Here is a 26,011-nt window from a genome sequence, read left to right as displayed (position 1 = left end):
CAGGTTAAAATCAAGAATAACAGCAACACAGATGCTATCGGCTGCTGACAATAAATTTCAGCACATTTGAGGTTTGTTAGCTAGCTGCCTCTTTGCTAATTAGCAAGCTAAGATAGATAGAAGTTAAGCTAACTAGCTACTGTAGGTACTGTAGGTGGGATCTGCACAGAGGTCTTGCATTTACAGATTTGACGCACACATTATGATTGGCTGAACATCGGAATGGATGTCGTGTACAAAACAGAACTGCACAGTGTCATTAGTGCTGTAACATTAATTTGGTATTGATGAGCATTTGATTTTTGGAAATGACAGTATTCTTTTAAGTTTGATTAGTTAGGTAGAGATTAACAAGATGAGACCACACAGAACTGTCAATCAAATATTATGCTGACACAACTAACGTTAAATTTTAGTTACTGCTGTCACTTCTAACCTCCATTCTGTCGTACAGCCAATCATAATGTGTACGTCATCTGCAAATGCAGGATCCTGAGCAGGCTGAGCACATCTGGTACTTACAAAACCACCATCACATTGTTTGTAGCTCTCTTTTATGTGCTTGACTGTTTCTGATTCATAAATAATTAACTGCATACAGATAATACCCATTTATGCCACATTTCCTATCATTTACTCTTGTGTGTCTTACGTTTTGATCCCTGTTTCCCTTCCTCTCTGTCATTCATCGCCTCATCTTCCTCACATCGTCCTGCCATCTGTATCGGCTTCTGTCACCAGCTTCTACTTTGTAGAGTAAGAGACTCGACTGGCAGACGGGAAGCAGACGTCCTCTCAGCTGAGGAAACTCTGCTCGATCCTCTCAAGTCCCATACCTGGCGCATGAGCTGAGAAACCATTATACTCTCTCCAGTGGCAGTTTTGGCAGTCAAATGTGCCATGAGGTGTTGGAACAGTTGGCGTGATGAATGGCAATGCTGGCTTTTTCTTGAGGGACTTTTTTCCATTAAGTCATTTCTGCTGTTTTGCCCCACAGCTGCTAATGATTTCTTACTGTAGAACCTGAGTTAAGAGTTAATAAATGAATGTGAAATGATTTTCCCCAGAGCCTTTACTGACATGTTCTTCTTGTTTTTCCGATCTGATCAAGTCATTATAAAATACTGTAGAAACCATTTTATGAGCATGAGGGTGTTTTTGGAGGCAGGCTTGCAAACCTAAAGCTGCTATAATCAATATTATTATAATAACAATGGATCAGATGACTTTAATGTAATGAGAAAGTGTTTGCCCGTAGTGACAAACCCCACAGATAGACCTTTTCCACCAACATGGACCTGGCCCCTCTGAACTGGCTTGAGAATTTTCACCAATCCTCAATTACAGTGGTTCCAATCAAAATGGGTGGAAATGTGGGCTGGCTCACGAGATAGCACCAACGTTCCTAAAATCTTGACCTGAACCAGTTCAGAAACCAGAGGTGATTTGATGGAAATGGGTCCAATGACAAGACTCTGGTTCTCTTCAGGTCTTCATGTTGTATAGCGCATAGCAAGCAGACAAAATTAGCAAGTAGCTGGTGAACATAGCAGAGCCCTTAGCAGTTGAATATACAGATATTTCCCTCGGGAGGTGGTGTAGACCAAAACGGACGTAAAAGTACAATGAAATTTGGAGTTATATTCACCAGTTGTGCTGTGGTGAGTGCTAATCGTTTGTTGACGGAAGTGGACTCGCACAACATAAGCGCACACCATTAGTGCACGTTTAAACGTCACATCCTTTGGATTTTCTCGCAAAAAACATTCCAAGTCTTTTACATAGAAATCAGTCTGCAGGAGCGAGTTCACAACACATTTGCTACGTCCAATAAATAAGCAAAATGTCAAGAATGGACATATTATCGTACCTACTTCAGGTTCTGTCTTTTGTTTACTCCCTAAAACACATTTCATTCAAACTCAAACAGAAACAAAATAAAATTGGTCATAGTTTGTTTTTTTTCCACAATATTTTTATTGGGTTTTCGTGTGTTTTCCATAACAGTCATAATACAAACACACACACACAAAAAAGGAAAAACAGCTCACATCAACAAACTTAGGAGGTTACAGGAAATAGTCTCTGTTGCAGGATAATCACAGAATATAAGTTCATGTTTAGGAGGCTCCTTGTAGGATCATGGAGGACAGGTCAGGTCCAATATATTTCAGATAGGGCTGCCATATTTTGTAGAATTGCTTCACTTTAGCATGTAAAATACATGTAAGATATTCCAGAGGGACCAATTCAAATGTCACTTTACGCCAGCCGCTAACAGAAGGGCCCTTATCACTAATCCAGTGGACTAATATATTTTTTCTAGCAGCAAATGTCAAAACATTATATAGCCTTTTGCTGGCTGCATTAGTCATATTTCTGCTTGGTAAACCTAAAATCAAAGACATTGGATCCATTTCTAAGTCTTTATCAAATATTTTTTTTCCATTTCACATAATACTTCAGACCAACTGGTCATAGTTAGTCTTTCCAGTGTTCACCAACAACGACCAACTCTGGTTTGGTCGAGATCCATAAATTCGAGTTAGATGTGAAAATATTCTGGCTCTACAGGCTGTTTTCCTTTCACTCATCCTCGGGCTCACTGGGCGTGTACTGTACCGCTGAATGAGTGTGCGACGACAGAAATTACCCTAAAAAAAAATAAATAAATGCCACAGGCGATGGAGACATACTCGTCCAATCCAATCTTTAGTTAATTCATGAAAGTTGCTTCACATAGTACCTTTAATGCAGGTTTTAAGCTGCCGCACTGCAAGCATTTTGTGGTAATGTGTTTAGAAAAGTGTCTGAAACCACTGTCAGCACACATTAGTTTAATGGTACACAGACTAGAAGGTTATATGAACTGTTGTCTCTGCAGCTTCACCAAAACTAAACTTACCCTCATGGCCCAGGGGCAGAGGCAGGTAAACTGATGCAGATGTTTGACATAGGAGACGGACGGACACGCTCATGGACCCGCACACTCGCCACATGCATAGTGGTACGAATTAACAGGCACAAACATGCATGCATGTACACACTTACGCACGCTTATAGTCCTGCATTTTTTAACCACGCAGCAAGCCCACACAGTGAAACTATGCAAATGGGTGTCACATGTTGTTTAGACAAGCATGTACGAGGTAGACAACTGTTTTTGATTGAGAGGGAAAATGTGTCTCTTCCACATCTATCTTCCCTCCACACAGTATCATGCAGTTTATTCTCCGCTCTGCTGCAATGGATTTCCTGTTTTGTTTTGTTTTTTTATGCTCTTTGACTTGGTGCAGCATGTTTTTTTTTGCTTCTCTCCCTCTACTCCTTTACTCCTTTCATCTTCTCCCATCATGACATAAAGTCCTCTCGCTGCTTTTTTCGTCTTTCTCCATCTGTTGTTGTATTTCCGTCCTCTTTGTGTCTTGATACATACCAGATCATCAGCAGACACGAGGCAGTCTGAGGCTTGTGGCCACAGCTTTATTGTCATGTTAACATTGTGGTACACTTACAAGAACCATATAGGGTTCTTGGGCTATGAGAACCCTTTTGGTTCCTGGTAGAAGCTTTTCTAAAAGTTTCACATGGAACTCTTTCAGAAGAGCCTACCTAGACCCCAGCATAAAGCATTTTACCTAGAATCCTCTGTGAAAGGTTCCATCGAAAACCCCCCATGAGAGGTTCTACAGAGAACCCTTCTATTCTGTAACCCTCTCTGGGAGTTCTATTCGTAACTGTTCCACCTTCTAAGGGTGCTAACAAGAACCCACCCAAAAACCCCTTTATATTCCAAGGGTTTTATCTACAACCTACCAAGGGGGTTCTACCAAGAACCCCTTTATATTCCACACACAGAACACAGAAAGATGCTAACTGGAACCAAGTTTTCTTCGACCATTTGGACACAAACATTTTACTGAGAGGTTCTTTAAGGAACCGTTTCTACAAACAGTTTGTTAAAGAACCACCAGAAGTGCCTCAACATTAAAAATGGTTCTTTGATGAAACCATAAATGGTGAACTTCAGCAAAAAATAGTTTCTTTAAGGAGCCAAAACTTTGTCAAAGTCTTTTGTGGACCTTATAGCTCAGCAAGGAACCTTTTTTAAACATTTTTTTTAACATAAATGTTTCTTTGAACATTTTAGATGAAAGTATTATGAGTGGCATCTAGAAACCACTGAGGGGATTCTACCAAGAACTGTTTTACATTTCAGGAGTTTCATCTAGAAACCACACAGGGGCTTTTACTGAAACCCCTTTTGTGTTCCAAAGAGTTCACCTGCAAGCCTTTTGTCTTCAGCAGAGGCAGACAGCAGAACACTCTGCTCTGCCTTATATTGTACGGCATGAAGTAAAGACTTAAGGAGATTCCACATACATTTACCAAAATACCATTTGAAACATGGGTAAACATTTGAATATTTCTGTGTCTAACACAATACCTTGAAGAACTCTTTCTTCCAAAAAGTATTTTTTGGGTGAAAGGGGTTCTTAATGGAACCGTTACTCTTACAGAGAACTGTTGATGAATCCTGTTTTCAAAATGAAGCAAATAATTCTAGAGATCCTCTGCTCTTGAAGCAGAAACTTGTTGGCACCCTTATTTCTAAGAGTGTAGAAAATTTCTAGCCATAATAAATGCAAACAGAATTTAAATTTTTTGAATATCACCAGCGATGACTGTCAACATTTCATGTGTTGAGATCATTACAAGTGTCAGCAGCAGCTTCCTTGGGGTTTTATTCGGTAGCAGCACCTGCAAAGATCATACCGCTGTTTCTCCTTAGCACGTCTTCCTGTGCAGACTGCTTCATCAGAAATGTGTGGGTGTGGTGTGAAGTGAGGTGCAGCAGGTCGGGTTTTCAATATTGTGAAATTCAAAAGCTGCTTTCCCACAGGACACATGTCAATCTGCAGTACAGTAGGAAACACTTGATAGCAGTAGCCTATGCCAATCCTTTAATCAGCTCTTAATTACTTCCTTGGGAGCCATTTCTCACTGTGAGAAAGATCTGAGGCTTTTTTGATTATGCAGAAGCAGGAGTGGATGAAGTTTAGCTCTGGGTTTTAACTTTCTGCGCTTTTGCCCCAGTTTCAAGCTGCCAATTAAATCTCTCCTGCTTAGACAGCTGAGTAGAGAAATGATTGTGCTTAGAGCCAGACAAAGCATGAAGGGCTGACCTCTGCTCTGCTCTGATTGTCTGTGCTGTTTATCTCTGTATAGTTAAGCAGCTTTTTGTGCTGTTCCCTGATTCATTAAAGCCAAAAGACATTCAACCAGTGGAGAAAAACATCTTTCTGAAGCGTGTAAGCTTCACATTCAGTTCACCCAAATTTTAAGAAGCATATTTTTAGGGATTCAACTAACAGTTATTTTCCCGATTAATCATTGCATCTATGGAAAGAAAATCCATCATCATTTGCTAGCCTGAAGGAAACACCACCAAATGTCAAACCATCAATCTAAACCCCAAAGATATTTTTAATTTCTTAATATTTATGCAGATGAGGAGCATCATGCTGAATTTAGGATTGTGACACCGAAACCATCTCAGAAACTAGAAGAGGTCACTCAGCAGAGTGCAGAACCCCACAAGGCAATAGTTGGTGAAGCACTTACTGCAATGTCATTACAGTGGCTTGATGCAACCAGCAGAGATTTGCAAAGTTCAAATCTAATCAGTTTATCTGTGAGCGTAAGTGGTCATTTGCGCCAAGTTGTAAGAAATTCCCTCAAGGCGTTCTTGAGATACTGTATTTACAAGAATGGGATGACCTGGAAACATAATGCCACTGGCCACAGCTGTTACCAGCATGGAGGTTTAAAAAGGTTTTCAAAAATTCAGAATCACAGGGGTCCTTCAGAATACAGCCATGAATATGCACAAAAAAAATTAGGCCGATCGGTCCTGTAGTGTTTGAGATTAGCTGGAGACAAGCTGTAGGTCTGTTATTGCAATAAAAACATGGACTCATTTGGACTCAACACTGCAGATGGAAACATTTTGGACAACCGTTGTTGCTTAAGTGAGGCAGCGAAGGCACCGCAAATGAAAGACTAATTCTACATTGTAATTTAGGACCAGGAAGTGTGGGTAGTGTTCTAATTAATTCAAACATGAGCGTTAGTTCAAATGAGTTCAAACCTAATACTGTTCCAAGCCTTTTTCATTATCATTTTTTTGTGATTTTGCCAAAAATAGAGAGGGAAAGTTGAGAGACAGAGAGAAGGACGACACGCAGCAAAGGTCCCCAGGTTGGAACAAATCCCAGCTGCTGCTGAGGAATCAGCCTCAGTACATGGCAACGCACGCTCTGCCAAGTCAGCTACTGGGATACTCCTATGGCGGGCTTTCCTTGCCAACATGTCACCACTGCCGGCTTCAGTGTGTTTAAGCTGGTGTGTTTTCAACCAGATTAGCTAACTGAATTATGTACATACTTTCCTTGGACAGCCTTTTGCCAGTATTTATACATGCATTGCACAGTTTACTTATATTTAATATGTGATATGCTCCTCATGGTGTAAATATTTTATATACTTTTCATTATTCATTATGCATGGGTAAGTTTCCTAGAGGGACCACATATGTTAGACACTGTGGAGCTTCACTAACAACCTTAACAAAACAATTGTGGCCAGAACCAAAGTCACACAACTCACATTCATGCCATGAGTTCTCTCACATGGTAGAAACGCTGGTGCTAAGAATATTTTATAAAGGTGTATTTTAGAGGGCAGGATCGGGACAGGTGCATGGGCTGGGGTGTGGGTGATGACAAACTGTATTAAATCAACCATCATGTATATCATAAATCATAAATAAACCATTGCTTTCATATATACTGTAAACAAACAGTACTGCCAATGAAAAGACCGGAAAACATTTGAATTTGTTGGACTAGCAGAAGGAGATTGTTTTACGCAACAGGTTTAGGGCACTGGTTTTCTACTAAAATGAATTAAAACCTTTTAAGAGTTTCTCACAATGGCAGATGGTGTAGGGATTGAAAAGCAGATGGAAAAAGCACTTGAAAATGTTCATCCTCTTCAGCAAAGTGAATGCGAAAAGCAAAGCGCCACCAGGAAGAGGGTGGAGGATACACAGCTTCAAAGACCTTTTTTGTGACAGGAGGTAAGAGGGAGGAAATATGGTCTCAGGCAGTGACAAAGATTTCTCGCACGAAAACTATAAATCAGCTTGGCTACACTCTCTTTCATTTTGCATCAATTAAAGGAGGATGAGCTGTAAAAAGTGACAGAATCATCAGTTCACTCTCTGATTCATTATGGCAGCAGACTGTCTGTAGGCTAAATGAGACTATAAACTATAAAACAGAGAACTACAATATTAATACATCCTGGATTTAATGGCTCTCAGCATAGAAGTTTGGAGTTCTACTTTGGTATAGCATTATTTCTGACTCTGGCTCTAGGACAGGAGCTGTGATTATCATTAAGGACAAATAATAAATGTATTTGAACAAATGTTCTTCAGCTCAACCAGTTGTTATCATTTTGCCCTACCATTATATGTATTTATACAATTCCTATATTTAAATTTGATGTTTAGTTTTATTGCAAAGCTGGCCTTAAATTTAATTAAAGTGTGGCATTACAAATTCTTAAAAAGTAACTTGCAGATACCTGTAGACAGACTGGGTTATACCGAGAACCCCCCGTGAAAAGTTCCACCCACAAACCCTTATAAGAATTTCTACAGCAAACCCTTCTATGGTATAATGGTGCCACCTATATCCCTCTTTGGGGTTCTGTCCAGAACCTTTTCACCTTATAAGGGAGCTAACAAGAACCCACCCAAGGGGTGAGTTGAATATTTGAGGTTAAGGATCTTTTAACACCCATGATTTCAACAATCCTTGAAGAGTTCTTTCCTCGAAAAAGGGTTCCCTTGATGAAGAGGGTTCTTAATGGAGCCCTTAGTCTTACAAATATCCCTTGATTGAGAACCTTTTCTTCAAAAGAGGGTTCCTTAGAAGCAAATGGTTAAGGGTAGAACCTCGGGCCTTCAAGAAGAAGCCTTTACGAACCCTTATTTCCAAGACCAAGATGTCACATTTGGGAGTATAAAATGCCTCACAGACGGAAGCTCGAAGTAGCTGCTTTCTGTTTGTGTGTGGTTTTGAATCTGTGCGTACGTGGGCAGGGACATGTGTTAGCACTGCTGCACAAGGGTATGAGTCGAGGTGCTGCAACACAGTGGCTGATTGACTAATGAATTGCTCACTGTCGCGTAATCTATGGTAACGAGACGAAAGACAGACACCACAAGCCAATCAAAGTAGTCCTTAGACAGATGGCCTCAATTCATTAAGACCCCCAGCCTGAGTCTGTCAGTGGGTTTTGGAAAGAACTCAAACCCGTTAAACTACAGATTGATGTTACCATTTTGAATTAATGTTGTATCATGTGCAGTTGGTCACTGTTATGTTTGAACATATGAAGGGATTTGGCAGATTTGTTAGTGTCATATAAAGTGTAAAAATGCCCACAAGCTCTGTGGTTGGCTCACACTCTGTCACACAATATTGTCTTAAAATCCTGGAACATACTTTATGCTGCATCGCACCACGGTGGAAAAGCAACATATTCCCACGAGATGGCAGTTTACTGCGAATAATAAAATAATTACATTTTATTGGACTTCATTGAAGGATACTGTCATAAGCGTAGCGTAATTTACTTTGAGGAATGGGGCAGTGCACTAAGTTGTCAGTCTGGCAGTAAATGTACAGTTCAGGTTACAGTGTGTCAGACAACAAACACTGCAGGTTCTCAAGACCAAGAAAAGTCTCATCTGTTATTTCCCCACTGCTGGAAAAGGGAGTTAACCCTGAAGTAATCTGAGCAGGAAAAGCTAATGTTAAGCTAATGTGATTGCTAACACTAACATTGTACCTTTAGAGTGTCAGCTCTGTTGCAATCTTATCCCTTTTAAAGTTTGTAATTAATCCTCGTACTGCAGTGCCTTTTTGGAGACGTGGTAAAATAAATCCATAATGAGAAACCCAGCACTGGATGTCTGCTGTGACAATGCATCGTTTTTTTCTGGTTTGAAAACAGGTGTTGTTGTTAGCATGATGTTAGCAATCCCATGATGCCTTGGGTTGAGTGTTGACCAATCAGCGACTTAGATCCTGACTTGTCACAGATCCTTTGGTGTATTAACAGATCCATGTGCTGATCTCAAACACATCGCACAATATAATAACTTGAGGTCGAGCCTTCAGAATAAAATTGTGGTGATGAAGGTAGTGTGTTCCATGGTAGGCATCACATGATCACATGATTATTGTAGTAATTGTACTGTTTAATATTTCCCTTGCTGTGAGACTACTTCCCTCTAACCAGACTGTAGAGATAAATCCACATTCAGCAATGCTGCAACAGGTCAACACTGTGTTTGTTTGCTGTTGAGATAAATTTTAATCATGCCCTTGCTGCTCCCAAATCCCATCCTCCCTTTTCCTGGTATGAGTCCAGGTAAATAGAATTAAAGATTAGATGAGTTCACCTGCATATGACTGCAACCGAAAACATGAGATTAGTGAGTTTTCGCTGTGGATGCTGTCCAAATGATTACAGGAAACAGTTGATGGTATCATAAATAGGATGATAATGTGGAGTGTGTGTGGTTTAGAGATAAGCACTCTTTTGTTTTCTCTCTTGATGCCTTTTATAATTTATTGTTTTGCTCTCTGAGATGACATTTTTCATGACTGACATACTGCTCCTGTTGTGGCAGATGTTTAATCACTTATTAATGTTTGTTGGTACTGTATAGGTAGCAGCAGATTACACACACACACACACACACACACACACACACACACACACACACACTCATATTACAGCAGGGCTCTGCAAACAGAAAGGAAATGACCTACTGTGTTATGACTGTAACATCTGGCATACTGGTCCTATGGTGGGGGGTGGAGGGTGAAAGCTCACGGCATAACTCACTGTTAATCTATGTGACCTATTCATGCTTTGTTGCATCAGATCAAACAGGATGATGGAGGAAAAATGCAGATGTACAGTTTTTTTTAGAGGATTTTCACATAGAAATGATCTATAGGATCTATAGCACGGATCATTTTCCCCAAATCAGAAGCTTTAGATGTATTTCTTTATGCCCAAGTGAGTTCCTCATGTAAAGTATGGTTGCTTCAGACAAAATCTGAAGACATCACTCAGTGCAGTCTGCATACTAACATTCAAGACTTCAGCTTTCACCTGAAGGAGGCAATTTCCAAGACCACAACTTCTAAATGTACCGTCCTTAAAAATCTGGATTAACCTGAAAGTTAAAATGGACCCAGTGGTGCTGTTGGGCAGGTTGTAGTGCCTATTAGAGCAGAACAATGAACAGCGTAATAAAGTTCAAACCTACCTGGACTGTCTGAGCATTAATCTGCTGCTGAGTCCCCAACCAATTAACTTGGACGTGCACTGGTAATTGTCAGTTTTACAGCACCTTCGTCTTGGAGAGAAAAGAAAATGGAATTACTCTTCCCCCAATATACCATTTACCTGCCAAATAAAAAATAAATATCCCTTTGAAGCATGAAATTCAGCAGGTATCTGGCTTGCCAATTGCAGAGTACTCAGGTTTTATTCTGATTTCTTTCGGCTCATAAATAGCCAAGATAGGCTTTTCAATTATGAACAGAATCTGGCAGCTGTTGTTGCTTGATGCCAGAATAATGAAGGTTTGACTAAATAGCTTAAGAGCTTTTAAATAGCTTTTAAACGTTTCAATGAAATCAGCCTCTGCCAACCTAAGAATTCTGTTGGTTTTTATCAGAATACAGTTTTCTCCCCGTTGCACCATACAAAGTGTGTCATTGTGGTCACACCAGCAAGTGAAATGGTGAAATCAGTTAAGTCCGATACAAATGCCATGATTAGTGAATTCACTTGTGGAGATGAAGTAGGCGCGACCTGCAGATCTGTGCTGCGAACCAATTGCAAGCCGTCTCGACAGTGCTGACTTTTGAAGGAACGGAGAGCTGGGGAGTCCAAATGTAGTAAGCTGCTGCAGTGTTACAGAGAATGAATGCCATAGAACATGACTTTGCCATCCTGGGGGGAAAAAAATCAGAAAATGATGCTGCTGGGAAGTCACATAGTCCTGTTTCAAAGTTGATAAATTATGTGGTATCGGATCAGTGCAGCGACTCACATTCTCGCCTATATCCATACCAGCATGTTTGTCAGAGGACTTTTCTGATACTGGTATCAGTATTGGAACAACCTTAGCTCAGAGAGCTTTATCTTGTCTCTTCAATAGCTCTTAATTGAATGAAATGCTGTACAGTGATCAGAAGAATAACAAACAGTCGCTTGAACCAACCTATGGTCCTTTTTTCAATGATACACCACACCAGAAGTAAATGTCAAGAGCTCGCTGTGAGCAGGGTTTGAACCTGCGCGGGGAAACCCCATTGGATTTCAAGTCCAACGCCTTAACCACTCGGCCATCACAGCTGTGATAGCAGCTCTCATATAACAATGTGTCGGCACTGACACTATAATAATCCAGCTATAAGCACGCCATCTTGCGCGGGTGATGTGATTCAGAGCCAGAGTTTGTGGAGGGTTGCCAGTCATGATGTGAAGTCCACGTTTTATAGCATCAAATAACTAATCAGACAGTTTTAGAATTGAATGTGAAATGATTATGATTTATTAACACCTCAAAATAATACACCTGTGTAGCAGAGTGCATCCAAAATATTGATACTACTTGGTATCGTAATTCTGGCAGTACATGAAATGAAGGTGTCAGTAGAAATGTGAAAGAAAGAAAAAGGTGAACGAAATCGAGGTGGAGGGTGAGAAGTTTGCTTAACATAAAGATCCATTGAATATTAAAGTGACAGAGAGTTTCCATGCCACAGTGACTGGATGCATCGGCTTCAAAGACCAGAATCGGGGAGCAGTGCCAGGACAAGTCTTGCTTGGGTGCTGAGGGGATGCCTTTGTTTTGTTCTGTCTCGGCATGTCAGGAAATGTCACCCTATGTAAAGACGATCCAATTACACCGCTGTGCTACTGCAGTTCCCTATAGACACGTCAGGCTGCAGCGCTGCAACATTTCCTGTGACACTTCAGCTATCACTCGAGGTTCCTGTTGGTGTGAATTAGACAACAGCAATCCTAAAATGATTTCTTGTGAGCTCGACAAGTTGAGAAATATTCTTCTTACTTAATAACACCTTTGAACTGATGAGATTTTCATGTATTTGTTACCTCATGATAAAAAATCTGAGAGGAAGGATGAGGAAATACTCAAACTGCCAGATTTAAACATATGCATGACAATTGTCTAGTCTTTGATCAGTCTCAACCAAAGGGATGGGAAGTGTGCTGATCATGTTTCTTTGGCAACTTAATTTAATGAGTTGTTTAAACTCTTAATTAAAACTTAACTAAAGTTTAATCAACGTTTAATTAACTTGAATAAATGAAAATAGTGTATTTCCCTTAAGTTAATGTGGAAAGATTAGTTGACTCCACTAAATTCTTGTATATTTTTTAACAGTGTAAAGCCCAGTGGCTGAGTTCCAGTAAGACATATTTATAATCACAGTTACTTTCACTTTGAGAATGAATACCTTTATGTCTGAGACGCCACTTCCTGTGGGGTGTTGATGACACCATCGCAGCGACGTCGCCATCCAATCAGAGCCTCTGTGGCCTGACAGCAGGACGATGTCATGTGGTGTACAGCACAGGGATTACATTCCCTAATCTGCCTGTCATGAAAACCTAAACTAGAGAAAAAAAAGAGAGAGATCATGGTCATGGAGTAACAAATGGCGGATGTTTGACGATAAAAGGGGAGACTGATTTTCTCTTCTTCTTCTGTCTTTATGGAGCGCCGCAAAAACCCGATGTGTCCGACTGAAGCAAAGGCTGTCAAGTGAGTCTTTATTCTGTATGTATATGTGTGTGTGTGTGCAGGATGCTTTGCTGTTTGAGTACATCTGAGTGTGTCTGTGCTACTGTCAGCGTGCACACACACACACACCCTGCATCACCACCGCAGAATAAGCAAAGGATGTGGTTATGGATTGTTCTGGTGGAGGTTTCTATTTGCAGGGGTGTGTTTATCCTCTGTGACCGTAAGAGAACGCGCAGGCTTCCACATGTGACCACAGAGAGACCAAAACACTGACACGGGCAGCTGGAGCCAAAAGGAATGAGAAGAAGTCAACTCTGTGTAACCTGCCTTTAGGGCCGGTCTACATGTGTTTGTATTTAAACATTATATGCAGTGCATGAACATATGTGTCCTACAATGACTACTGAGGAGAGGAAAGGAATAGGCCTCAGCATTGCCTTCTGTTTAATGCACTCATATTTGATTTTGCCTTCCTGATGCATTCACCCAGGCTTCAGGCTGGCAGTCTCAGAATGCACATGGTTCAGCATCCAGAGGGAGGTGGGTATTGAACCACTGACCCTCGGAGTTGTAGATAACCTGATCTACCACCTGAACCACAGCCTCACTGATGAATGCTTCTTTCAAACCACCCTGATGGCATACTTTATTCTTTTTAGAACAGGACAAAGTGTCTGCAGCGCATGTTAGTGGCTGTACTCAATCATGGCGGTGCTTTGAGCTAAATGCTAACGCCGTCCCGCCAATAAGCTGATGTTAAAGCCAGTGTTGTTAAGGTTGGAGAAACCAGCAAGAGCTCAATTTGGAAAAGTACCCAACCAAAAAAAAAAATCTCACTCCTTCCCTTCCCTTCACATAATGAACATAAACAACAAATGTGGCAAGTGTTAGTACTCGCTGCATTTTGGCTGCTCTTTATTTGCCATGCTTGTGCAATTAGCTTGCTATAGCTTTAGCAACATATCTGTCGAGTTTTCAAGTCATGTGCAATGAGTGCATAGACACACAATGCACAGGTATGGAGGTACAAAGGTGGAAAGGCAAGAAGGCTATCCAATCATTTCATTTGATTGATTGATTCATTTTCAACCAACACTATTAGCTTGGGTATAAAAAAAAATATTACACCACCCTGGGGAAAATTTGTGCAGTCTACATGTTGCCAATGTGCTCAGATAAACACCTTTTATAACAAACTATAACTAGTCCCTATATTTATCCCTATAATTACATCTGTTCTGTGTAGAAACCGATGAAGGGCAGGAAGCTAAGAGGATTTTGACAACTTGACAATTAATCAGAATCCGGTCTATTGTCAAGTAGGCTTACACATACAGCATGAGAAACTTGCCATAGTGATTTATTGCATAACAATCAATATGCATAGTGATTAGAAAAATATAAAGAAAAATAAAAGCAGATTCATATTAAGAGGCATAAATACAGAATTGACAATAATCAAGCATATGTGCAAATTATTTGACTTTTGAGAGCTGTACAGTTTCACTGAATGAAAAAATGTGGTACTGTCAAGTACAGAAGAACTTCCACACTCGCTGCAAGCAGGGTTTGAACCAGCGCAGGTAAACCCGATCAGTTTTCAAGTCCAACACCTTAACCACTTGGTCATCACAGCTGTGGCTACATATGTTGATTGTAAAATAAAGATGGACGACATGTCTCCCCTTTCTCCAAATGTATAAAACTGAAGCCAGTTTACCCAGGTACTGGCGTTGCCATCTTGCGCTGGTGATGTTATTTGGATCCAGAGTCTCTAGTGATGAGGGTTTGAGCCGCAGTATCGAGGTCCCGCTCATACAGCTGGCCAGCTCAATCGAACAAATCGATTCAAACATACTACCTAAAATAACAGGAGAAATTTGGCTTTGATGTTTTTAGTTTGGCCTACAGCTAAGATGGAGGGGTGATTATTATTATTTATGACCTATACTGCAGCCAGCCACTAGGGGGCAAGATGTTGACTTTTTTTTGGAGAGTTGGCATGTTGACCATCTTAATAAACGTGAATGATCACAGCTAAAGTGATCCAGTATGTAGCTATATAAATCTAAATTCACAGTTTTGCACTGACAGTAAGGAATCATATAGTTTCAAATCATTGTAGAAGAGAGAAATACAAACATCCACACGCCCAGTAATCTCAGTGGATCAGTATGTGATGGAACAAGCTGTGATGTGTTGCATGGGAACACGTGGTACACCCGTGCTCTTGTTGCAGTACTACTCTCATCTATAGCTGAGTAATCACACTTTTTATTTGTCTAAAACACCCAAGAGCCACAAGTTCACACCTGTTCTGTAGGACTGTTGTACAGTTTCCTGGGAAATGTAAGAGATAAACCAGAAAAGGCAATGATACAGTGTAGTGCAAAATTGGCAACCAAACTGATTGCATTTGACAAGTAAGATAAATCCTTAAGGGGAAATCTTTTCCTTGATGTCCGGAATCAAGAAGTCCTCCAGCTGCCTGTGTAAAATGTCTTTCAGCTCCTTAGACTCGGCTTTGGCCAGAAGTTTGAGTATCGTCTCCAGCAACACGTAGGACGGAGGAGATTATTGTTCGGCTGATGGCTTTATAGCAAAAGAGGGGAGGCTGTAATTTCACTCACAGCAGTGAATCACAGAATGATTCACAGCTGAGGTCTACAGGAGCTCCTCATTGGTGGTCGCTCATTACATCTCACCAGAGCCCCATGCAGATGTCCTATTATACTGTAATAGTCCTTTCACTCCTGCTCGATGACTTCCCCTCGGCCAAACAGACATTTTTTCACATTAAATGAGTAAAGTGAATGGGTGAAATAAAATTTGGAACAGACCAAGTGTGTAGACAGATGACAGAGAAGCAGACGTGCCGAAAAATACACCAATCAGGGCCTTTATTCACCTCAACAACAACAACACCAGGCCTCTAGAGGTAAACCATTATTCCTTCTGCCTGTTCCATGACACCCAATATGCCTTCAAGAGACAGAATTTATTTATCTTATCTTTGTCTTTAAGCCTACCACATTCAAATATGAGACCAGATACCAAATATATTAGAGTAATTTAGAAAAACTGTCCCCATTACAAATGGTGTCCATCAGAGAGTGCTGATAATTTTTTTATAAAATGTCATCTCGGTCATAACTCATAAATAAAAAGAATTTAAAAAGGCAACAGAACCCCTAGTATTACATTTATTCATTGTCGAAAGCGAAATCTACAGATGTTAGCATACCCGGCAAACTAGCTTACCATCTACAGTGGTAACTAAGCTCTGCTTTCAAGGCTGAGGAGCCTGCGTGTATCTTTTTTTGCTGGATACATGAAGCTGTAGCCTTGGTTCTCATTTTAAAATTAGTCAGTTGGAAACAAAAAGGGCAGCAGGAGACAGTTTGAAACCAAAAATGGAGCTAACATTAGTTTAATCAGCTAGCTCGCCAAAGCTGATAAAATGCGTCAGCTATAGTTGTCATTTCAGCTGACAAAATGGACACTCATCTGCTAGAAATGTGCCTGCGTCTGTGTCTAGCATCTGTCTAAAATCAGTGACCCATTGTTCAAAAAATTACCATGAATTTCAAGCGCTAAATGTGCCACCATTGGCGCTGTAAGCAGCATTATGTGCCGCGTGAGAATGGAGAGAACGGTCAGTTGGACTTTGTGTTGGTCATCCAGGAGGCTTACACATTTTTTGTGAATCTGTGGTGGTGAGTCCCAAAGCCACATCACTTTATGCAATTAAGTGTGGAACTGTTAAGGTATGATAAACTGCTGCTGTTCCTCTGTTGTCGCAGTGACACAGAAAGCAGTGGAAAGCTGCTGAGTCTGTGCTTCACCTGACGAGCTCAGCAGCTTTAAAATGCAAAAGTCAACTGGAAAAGAAATGATCATTGTTTGTGTTGGCTCTTCATATTAAAAGGTACCATTATAAAGTCACTGGTTTCCATAGAGACGTCCCGTTTATTCCCGTACACCTTCCACTTACAGCAAATGTTTAAGCAGGAAAATCCCTTTCACTCTCCAAATGCCTTCCTTTACCCATAAACCCATTAACCAGCAACAACAGGATAAGTGGAGGCTTTGGCTTACTATTCTGTGGCTTCCCTTCTGTTTGTGTGTCTCAGTTGTTCAATCTATCAGGCTTTCTGCCTGACTCTGACTGCTTGTAGGTGGCCTGTTACCCTCAGACCTCTTATCCATTCTGTTCTGCCTGTTTCTGTTCACTGAGGGCGTACAGTGTGTGAGCCAGTCTGAGATGGGACGTCTAGCGCCATCTTGTGGTGCTGGAGTCCAGCTGCACTACTGCCCCTCCAACTCACTATTAAAGTATCTACTTTGCAGAGGCTCCAGTGGCGCAATCGGTCAGCGCGCGGTACTTATAAGACAGTGACCTGCAGAGTGATGCCGAGGTTGTGAGTTCGAGTCTCACCTGGAGCAGAGAAGTTTTAATCTGACAGCAGTGTGAGGTGATCCTGCCTGAACCGGAGCACACAGAGCTCATCATTGTTCAGACCAGACAGGCTGCGGTGCCCTTCTGTTGCTCGTTACACACATATTGATCCCAGCTGGTTTCGTATTAGAGATAGCTATATTTGGCTGAAATTTCCACATTGTGAAAAGTACCCTTCTTCAAATAAAGGCATCTTTGTGAAGACACAGCATCTGGTAGGCCTTCATTGAATAAATAACGAGCTGTTGTTCAAAATATTCTTTTATTGAGTCGCAGCCCATTTGGCTCAATCAGCATCTTGTTTACCCATCGGCTCATTCTCTGAACTGCCAGCCAACTAGATGTGGATTTCTAACAGCCCATCCTGCTGTGACGGCACAGCTTCATGCCTGTTTTCATGTCATGTCTTGGCTCTTCCTCCTGGGGTCACACACATACAGTCATGTGCACCTATACACACTACAACCATACACACATAACAGCTCATCTTAGTAAATTAAGATACATCTTATACATACAAGGATACAACTAGATATATGCAGTACGTAAACAGATAAAATGCGATGGAGAGTAAATGATTCGGAAAGAAAGAGATAGGGGAAAATAGACAAAAGAAAAAAGATGGCGATCACTAGCAGACATTTGCATTTACAAGTCCACAAAGTAATTAAATAGATAATAATCAATAAGGACGACATTATGGAGATAAAAACAAACATTTAGTAGCCTTCTTACATTGTGCTCAGTTTAACAAACAGATGGCAGCTCATTCCATATCACTGAAACTCAGCTGTACACACATCTAAAATATACTTCATGCAATCCAATGGCCCCTGGGCGACAGGAGAATATAGGAGAATGAAACACTTAGGAAGAATTGTTAACATCGTGGACATTAAACACACAATAAAACATGATAAACATGACATTTATACAATTGCAGCAGCCAGTAAAACTGATCAGATTGAGACAGACATAGAATGTGTGAAGGAGAATACAAAGAAATTGGCGTTGTAAAGCCCCTGTGTGTGTGGTGCACTGATGAAAGGACCGGAGGATCAATAGGCACAAATCACCTGGTCCACCCACTTCAGTCAGACAAGTTCAGTGTCGATGGCATCTCTCTGCCGTGTGACTCAGTGTGCACTGTCAGACTAGTAGCTTTAAACATATGGATTAAGTGTTTGCCTGCACGCTGTATCTGTCTGAGCCAACAGCACGCAGAGACATGGATTACTGTTGACTTTTGGCAGTTGGGATTTTTGTTTTGCCGACATGTGTCTGTGAACATATTTTAAACCGTGCGCTTTGTCCTACAAACCCGTTTCCTTTTTTTTTTTTTTTTGTGTCGCCCAGCTGGCAGGCGTAGGGGGAGCTAGCGAGCATGGATGAGCCGGGCAGCAGGAACAGCAGCCTGCAGAGGAAAAAGCCGCCATGGCTCAAACTGGACATCCCGACCATTCAGCTGACGCCGGACGACACGCCCACACTCACCCAGGTACAAATACAAGAGTCAGATACAAGAAAGAACTGTACTAAGGTATTCACAATAGTACAAAACTGATTCCAGAACAGTTAGGTTGCTGTGCAGAATGTAAATGCACTGATTTTCTTGTAATTATACAGTAAATGTATGAATACAATTTTGATCAGCATTGAAGGTTCATACTCAGCATTAGAAACTATTAACCCATGGTCTTTGCTGCTTACTAGAGTTTTCCAGAGCTTTCAGTAACATCTTACTTCCTCGGTAGAGTACATCATGTTTTTGTTTGTGTGCGTTACAGCCGGTAAAGCGCCTACGCAGTGTCAGCATGCCAGGGGAAAACCCTCAGACCTGCATCGCTGCCTTGGAAACTTCTAACAACTACCTCAGACCTCCTCAAGAGAGACTACCCTCCTTCACACAGTCCATCAAGAGGTTAGACACACACACACACAGGCTTTTTTTTTCTTCTTTGCTGATCTTCTCCAGCTGCTAATTCCCATCAGCATGTTGTGTACTTTCTAATTCCAATAATTCCTTCCTGACAATAAATCTTTAACAAAACTAATTTAAGCTGCAGCCTCCTTTCTGTTTCAGCACAAATTAATCTTCCTCTCTCTGCTTCTCTCTTGTCCTCCCTTTTCTTTGATTTTTGCCTTATTTACCGTCTGTTTTTCCCCACTTGCCTCCCTGTCCTCTTCTCTACATGCTGCAATGTGTGTAAAGTGAGAAAAGGGTGCGCTTTGAGCGGGTCAACACTGTCCCACCGAAGGGCCAGAGGGGCCCCAGGAGGGTGTCTACCGTCCGAAGGCGGTCCTGCATCCCCAAAATACTGACCCGACGGCGATCATCTATACCCAAACAAATCATCAGGTACAGGAGAGGAGGAGGAGGGAGGTGAAAACTGCAGTTTGAAGAAGTTGGATAGAAATGGATGGTTGACCAAGTGGTGGTCAGTCATTTCAAACCCACAGTACTTTATATCAAAATCCACTGGCCAAAATATTTTAATTTGATGGCAGGAATGGTGCACCAGTCTTTGATTTGAATATTTGAATGTGATACTGCTCAGTATTATATATAATATTGTCAGTGTGGTAGAAAATCCAACCGTAAAACTACTTAAGGGAAAATAAAATAGGAAAACCAGGACTTAAGTTATTAAAAAGTAATTAAGATGCAACTATAGTATGTTAGGAAAAACAGTGAACAGAGAGCACCCAAATATGTAAAATGGAATAAAATTTAATATACAACACTGTCTATAACAACTGTTAAATTGATCTCCTGTAAATTAGTTTAAGCTTTTTTGTTATGTGGTGGTATTTTACTGACCACATTGTCTGCTGGAAATATGGTCCAACTTAAAGTGGCTATGAGAAATATTTTAATAAAAACAGCCGATCAAACGTGTAATCTAATACTGTAGTGACTAACCCACAGAAAATTGATTTGCTCTCACTGCTCCCATAGTGTGATTTCACGCTGCCTGCCAACAACAGACAGGCAAAGTTAGTGACGAGTTAGAGAACATGGTGGAGCTGAAGAGCTAGAGATGTCTCTCAGGAGTTGGTGGAGACCAAAACAGAGCTAAGGCTCTCTCTGTCTGACACTCTGCTAACTTTTGGTTCGTCTGTATTCCTTAACAAGATGTTACATTGTTTGCTAACTTGCAAAAAAGTTTACAAAGTGTTACATTGTTAGTTAGCAATGTGTGTTCACCAGCTAGGTAGTAAACAACAAAGAGTTATATTGTTTGCTAGCTAGCTAAAAAGTTAGTTAGCCTAGTCATGATGGCTCGGCAGAGAAGCTCTAACTTCTACTTTGAGAAAAACTTGTTGGCTGAATTATCAGGTAGAATGAAAGAAAACAGTAGACAGCACTCAGATGGCACTCATCAGTCCACTAACCTTACCAGGGCTACAAAAGCTCCAGTGGCGCAATCGGTCAGCGCGCGGTACTTATAAGACAGTAACCTGCAGAGTGATGCCGAGGTTGTGAGTTCGAGCCTCACCTGGAGCAGAGATGTTTTAACTCAGCATGTCACAGGAAAACCTCTGACAATGTTAATTAAAAATAGGATTATCGATGCGATTATTCTGCACGAATCAGAGCAGACAGACCAAATGGACTGCACTTCTCTTGCAGTTTCCCCTAGGAACTGGTGGAGACCAAAACAGAGCTAAAAGCAGAAACAATACTTAAACATACTACTAGGAGTTTTCAACTAGTTATACAGTCTCAGTTTAATACTGATGTCTTAATTGCCCATCAGCAAGAAGAATAGTTATTTGTATCTATTGCCTGCCACTGGCTCACATTCTCCTTGAAATCAGATGAAACGAGGCATTGTTAAATTTTCCCCGGGTTTAAATTAAATCATGTGTTGTCAGATAATCAAATATTTACTACAGAATTACTTTTAATTTCTTCATAAGACTAAAGGCAATGAAGAATAAAAGGGAGCTTCTAGTGATACACAAGACAGGTTGAGGAAAAGTGAATAAAAGCAAAACATTCTGTACATACACACTTTTCCCCCTTGATGTCTGTATTGTATTGAGTTTTATACAAAAGTCCTTTATAGCCCTCTGTATTCTCTTTGTGCCACAGATGTGATGCTTTGAACAGTGTCTGACACATGAAGGCAGCACATTAAGCTCTCACACACATGGTGTGTCAGTATCAGTCCAGGTGGCTTACAGGTCCACATGGTTCGAGGCAGACAAAATAATACAATTACTCATAGAGTCCATCTATGTGCCTCACACAGCATGTGGGCCACATCAAAGAGCCAAATTGAATGTAAATGTTTGAACACAGAGCCAAAAGTAAAACCTTGAGATGCAACCTTCAAAGGAGTGTCTTAATGTCTTAACTTTATCAGGTTGAGGTTTACTAGCCTTGTAGGTGTATGTGAGAGAGAAACAGAAATAATGCTTTTGATGTTTATGAGAGAATTAATAGGATTGGGAGGAAGTTTATGTGTGTGTGTACATGACTTGTTGGAGGTTAGCTGAGGTGCCTCCTCTTCAGAAGAGAACATAAATACAGGATAAATCTTTACTCTTCAAACAAAGTGTGTGTCAGCGTGTGATTTGCTGCAAACTTGTGGTTTGTAAGGTAACTGTGAGGTTTTTCTGATGTTTGTTGATCTGCAGGACAACAAATAAGAAGCTCTTTATGAGCAGGTCGCACCAACAAAGATTAGTTTAATCTGAAGCCCCTTTTACACAGCCTGTTCAAGGTGGGAATATTACACATTTATTCCAGCTCACCATCTGTGTAAAATCTACAGAGGCAGAACTGGGGGGAGTTAGTTTTGTTCCGCTTCTGATCTGCCCATGGAGGTAGTAACAAAGTTTTAACATAACTGGATCTGCATCTGTGTAAAAGGGAAAGCAAGCACGGCGGGTCAGAACGCTGCTGAGTTACACATTCAGTCCTGTTTGTTCTTTAAATACTTACACATAATGAATGAATGAAAGACTGAATGAATGAATGAATGAATAATAAATTCAAGTGCTGTTGGGACCTCATAGTAGCTTTGGCTGGTCTGTATTCCTTAACAAAATGTTACATTGTTGGCTAGCTTGCTCAAAAGTAAAAAACAAAACAAAAACAAAAAACAAAAACAAAAACATTATATTGTTTGCTAGATAACTAAGAGGTTAGAAAAATGCTGCATTGTTTGCTAGCTAGCTAAAAAGTTAACAAAATGTAAAATTATTTGCTAGCTGTTAAGTTTTTTTAAGTAATACTGTTGTTAGCTAGCTAAAAGGTTAACAAAATGCTACATTGTTTGTTTGCTAGTGAAAAAGTAAACAAAATGTTTGTTTGCTACATTGTAAAACTTAATTGAGTTCTTAACTTTCTTCAAGGAACTTGGTTATTTTTCCCAATAAGGTAACCACTGTAAAACCTGTAAGTGCAAGTTTAAAGTTGGATCACATTTTAAAGTGGAGTTTAAGTTGTGGTGCAACAGATTAAATTTAATCTTAGGAGCTTAGTTTGGAGTAAAACTAAGCTGGGGTTTAAAGAAGAGAGGCTGAAATGTAATCTCTCTCTGGATTTTAAACAAGTTTAAAACTTTGATGCAACATAATTTAAAGTCAAACCATGATTTAATCAGGTTTAAAAATTAATATTTGCGGGTCCAACCCAGCCTAAGAGCCATTTTTCATTTTTAGGAGCCGTTAATTCTGACAGATCAGGGCACAGCTAATAATTTACCTCAGTGACACTGAAGCTCATAATGAGGTGTTTACACTGAACTTCACACGCTCAATTGGACTTCTTTTAACTGCTGGCACGAATATATGCTGCAAAGCAAGGTGGGGCTCAAGCTAAACCTGTGTATGAGTGTGTGTGTGTGTGTGTGTGTGTGTGTGTGTGTGTGTGTGTCATGTCCAGGCATGTCCCAGTGCCCTCCCTCAAGTCTCTCCTCCCTCCTAATGTGTATGATGTCCCATCTCTCCCTCCTTCTAATCTACCATTTCCTGTGGAGCACTGGTGTGTCAGAGAGAGAACTGGTGTTTACACACTCTGCTGCAAAACTACGCAGAGAGACAGAGAGAAGACAGAGAAGAGAACTCATTGATAGGGATCGCTGGAGCTCTGAATTCGGGGTGGGGGGGTGGGGAGGGGTATTCAGTTTGACAAGGACCAGAGCTGCTGTCTTCTCTTCCCAGTAGGTCACATCCTTTTACTCGAACTCCAGAGGAGGGATACTGGGAGGCCGGCCAGCTCCTCCTGACACACTCACACACTCTCTCACACATACACAGTCAAATGGAAACTGGTGTTGTGTGCTGGAGACACAAGGTCAGAAAATTTAAGAGCCTCATTGACTGAGTCCAGCTGGTGGAAGACTGGAGGTTCTCTGTGGACGTCTTCACATCTCATTGTAGAGATCAGATTCCCAGCAGACAGACAAAGGAGATCAAATCCGGCTCTAACCTTCGATTAACCAGGAGCTGACAGGGACGTTACACAGAGCCTGGACATGTGGTGATCATTCTCTCCTTGCATAACAGCCTGTGTTACAAGGTACCGCTGGCCTGGATATCAGGAAATCCCCTTATGGAACTCTGTATGCGTGATCTGCGGAGGATCTGTTTGCGTCCAGCGGATCAGGGTTTAGTTCTGGTCAGGGGGTAAGCGGGGACAGTATGTTAGTGATGCTGGTGATGGAGGCTGTGAGGCTCCACAATCCCTGCCCCCCTCAGGTATGACCCAGACCCTGAACCCCTCCTGGAGCTCTCTGGACAGGTGAGTGTGTGCTGGGCTTTTCAACGGACAAGAGCTGAAGATACTGTTGATCTGAGTCAGCTCGAGCCTCTGTGTCCAGTGGATGGAAATGTTTAGTAAAGCACTTGTTTTTGATTTATTGTGGAGGGTTTAAAGTTGAATTCTGAAACTTAAATACAAAATAATTTAGCTGAGACGGATATCTCGTCGTATCCACGTACTTAAAGGAATAGTTTGACATTTTTGGAATATGCTTGCTTGCTATTTAAGAGTTAGATGAGAAGATTGATTTCACTCTTGTATTTGAGTGTCATATTTCATTTAACCCGCAGCAAGAAAGTGGATAACAGGGTTTCTGCAGGTCTTTAAAAAGTCTCAATACAATTTTGAGGTCTAGAAACTGATTAAATTATGAAGTGTACTTTCTGAACATTGCTTTTGTCAAGTTGCATTAGCTTCAGTCTCAGTTTTATGTGTGTTTTGATGTGTTTGATGTGTTTTACAGAACCAGCGTAGACCTAATAGTGCTTGTGTTTGTAATGCAAACTGTGCTTGTACTGTTTTGCAAGTATTGTTGTGACATAGGTATTAAATTGCTTTAATAATGTTATTAAAATGATCTTAAAGTCTTAAATTTAACTTGTTGAAACCTGCAGAGACGGCGTGACCCAGAATTGAAATTATAAAACTATTCCTTCAATGAAAAGTAACAATGCCACAGTACTCTAAAAGTAAAAAAAAAAAACAAATTTTACCCAACTAAAGGTACATGTTACTAATATCGTTAGCAGCAAAATGTCATTAAAGTATCAAAAGTGAAAGTACTTACACATACTCAGTACCTCTTTTGATACCACGGCAAAAGGAAAATAAATCACACAAAATGTTTTTTCCCCACACGGTGTAGAAAGTCACTGAACATGATCATATTTCATTCAGGACAATAAAGACTGAACTTAACTGAGGTCTGTCATAAACATAATTTTTATAGCTTCGCTGCTTTGCCAACATCAGTAATGTAAAACACACATTGTGCATTCATTGTTTTGTGTGTGTGTGTAATGTCTGAGACTGCATAGCACCTAGAAACTAAAGCTGTTAGACATGAAGAGTTAATTTGCAAGACCAGATAAAAGCAGTTCTTAAAATTAATAAATATAAACTCGTTTGATTGAGTAAAAAGAAATTTGGAATATCTTAATAAAGAAACCCAGCGCCATTGATATCCCCTGGAGTGCACAAATTAAAAGCATCATTTAGACAAATAAACCAGAGATAATTTTTTGCAAATGAACTCCTCCTGTGAAGTAGAAGTTGCCTCTTTGCCCCTGAATTAATTGGGAGTAGAAGCATAAAGAAGCATAAATTACATCACATTTCTATTTCAGTATAATACTTGAATTAATGAAGTTAATTGCCTTCCACCACTAACTCAAAGTTCACGTTTGACTTTTTCACTTTTGAACCGATACGTACAGTTTCAGTCACCACTGGACAATATTTCATTTAATTACTTTTAATTTGGAAATTTATTCTTCCAAAAAACTTCTGTGCGAGTGCGAAACAGTGTTTCGTGTCTACAGCAGCCATTTTGACATGAAATAGAAAACAGAGGTGTTACCTATGACACTACTTTTTCTTTTTACTTTTTTCTTTCCACTCAGATCAAGCAGAGTCAGGGTGCTGCTGTCCTGCAGGTTGACTCATTGGAAAGGCTCTGCTACACTTAATTAGTATCATTAGTAACACCCATGTTTACCTTACTAGTTAATGTCAACATAGCTGCTGTAATAATGTCTGTTAATCTTAGTTTTCTCTGAGTGAAGTAACACTAAAACCTTCTTTGTTTGTGGATTTATCCAATCAGAAAACTCAACAC

General features: G+C 40.5%; 1 protein-coding gene and 3 non-coding genes across 13 annotated transcripts in view; 3 read left to right on the top strand and 1 right to left on the bottom strand.

The window, feature by feature from the left end:
- rhbdf1b (rhomboid 5 homolog 1b (Drosophila)) overlaps positions 1-26,011 on the top strand; it is a 62,384-nt gene that overhangs the window by 23,133 nt on the left and 13,240 nt on the right. For 6 of the 10 annotated variants that reach the window (XM_084740061.1, XM_084740063.1, XM_084740062.1 and 3 more), the window contains exons 2-4: positions 18,753-18,894; positions 19,184-19,317; positions 19,609-19,755. In XM_084740061.1, coding sequence (XP_084596187.1) covers positions 18,781-18,894; positions 19,184-19,317; positions 19,609-19,755 — 395 coding nt within the window. In that variant the 5' untranslated portion in view covers positions 18,753-18,780. Of the gene's footprint in view, positions 1-12,814; positions 12,956-18,752; positions 18,895-19,183; positions 19,318-19,608; positions 19,756-23,535; positions 24,154-26,011 lie in introns of those variants that run through there. The other 4 variants (XM_084740068.1, XM_084740067.1, XM_084740060.1 and 1 more) reach the window with 3 other exon arrangements.
- Positions 11,436-11,517, bottom strand: trnas-uga (transfer RNA serine (anticodon UGA)). Its single transcript has one exon. It is a non-coding gene; the product is annotated as a tRNA-Ser (tRNA).
- On the top strand, positions 17,290-17,383 carry trnai-uau (transfer RNA isoleucine (anticodon UAU)). The gene is made up of 2 exons: positions 17,290-17,327; positions 17,348-17,383. It is a non-coding gene; the product is annotated as a tRNA-Ile (tRNA).
- On the top strand, positions 20,811-20,904 carry trnai-uau (transfer RNA isoleucine (anticodon UAU)). Its single transcript has 2 exons — positions 20,811-20,848; positions 20,869-20,904. It is a non-coding gene; the product is annotated as a tRNA-Ile (tRNA).

This window comes from Lutjanus erythropterus, chromosome 17 (assembly GCF_056507025.1).
Source record: "Lutjanus erythropterus isolate fLutEry1 chromosome 17, fLutEry1.hap2, whole genome shotgun sequence".
Taxonomy (NCBI): Eukaryota; Metazoa; Chordata; class Actinopteri; order Lutjaniformes; family Lutjanidae; genus Lutjanus; species Lutjanus erythropterus.
The sequence above is the reverse complement of the archived record's forward strand: the minus strand, read 5'-3'. Positions and strand labels throughout refer to the sequence as shown.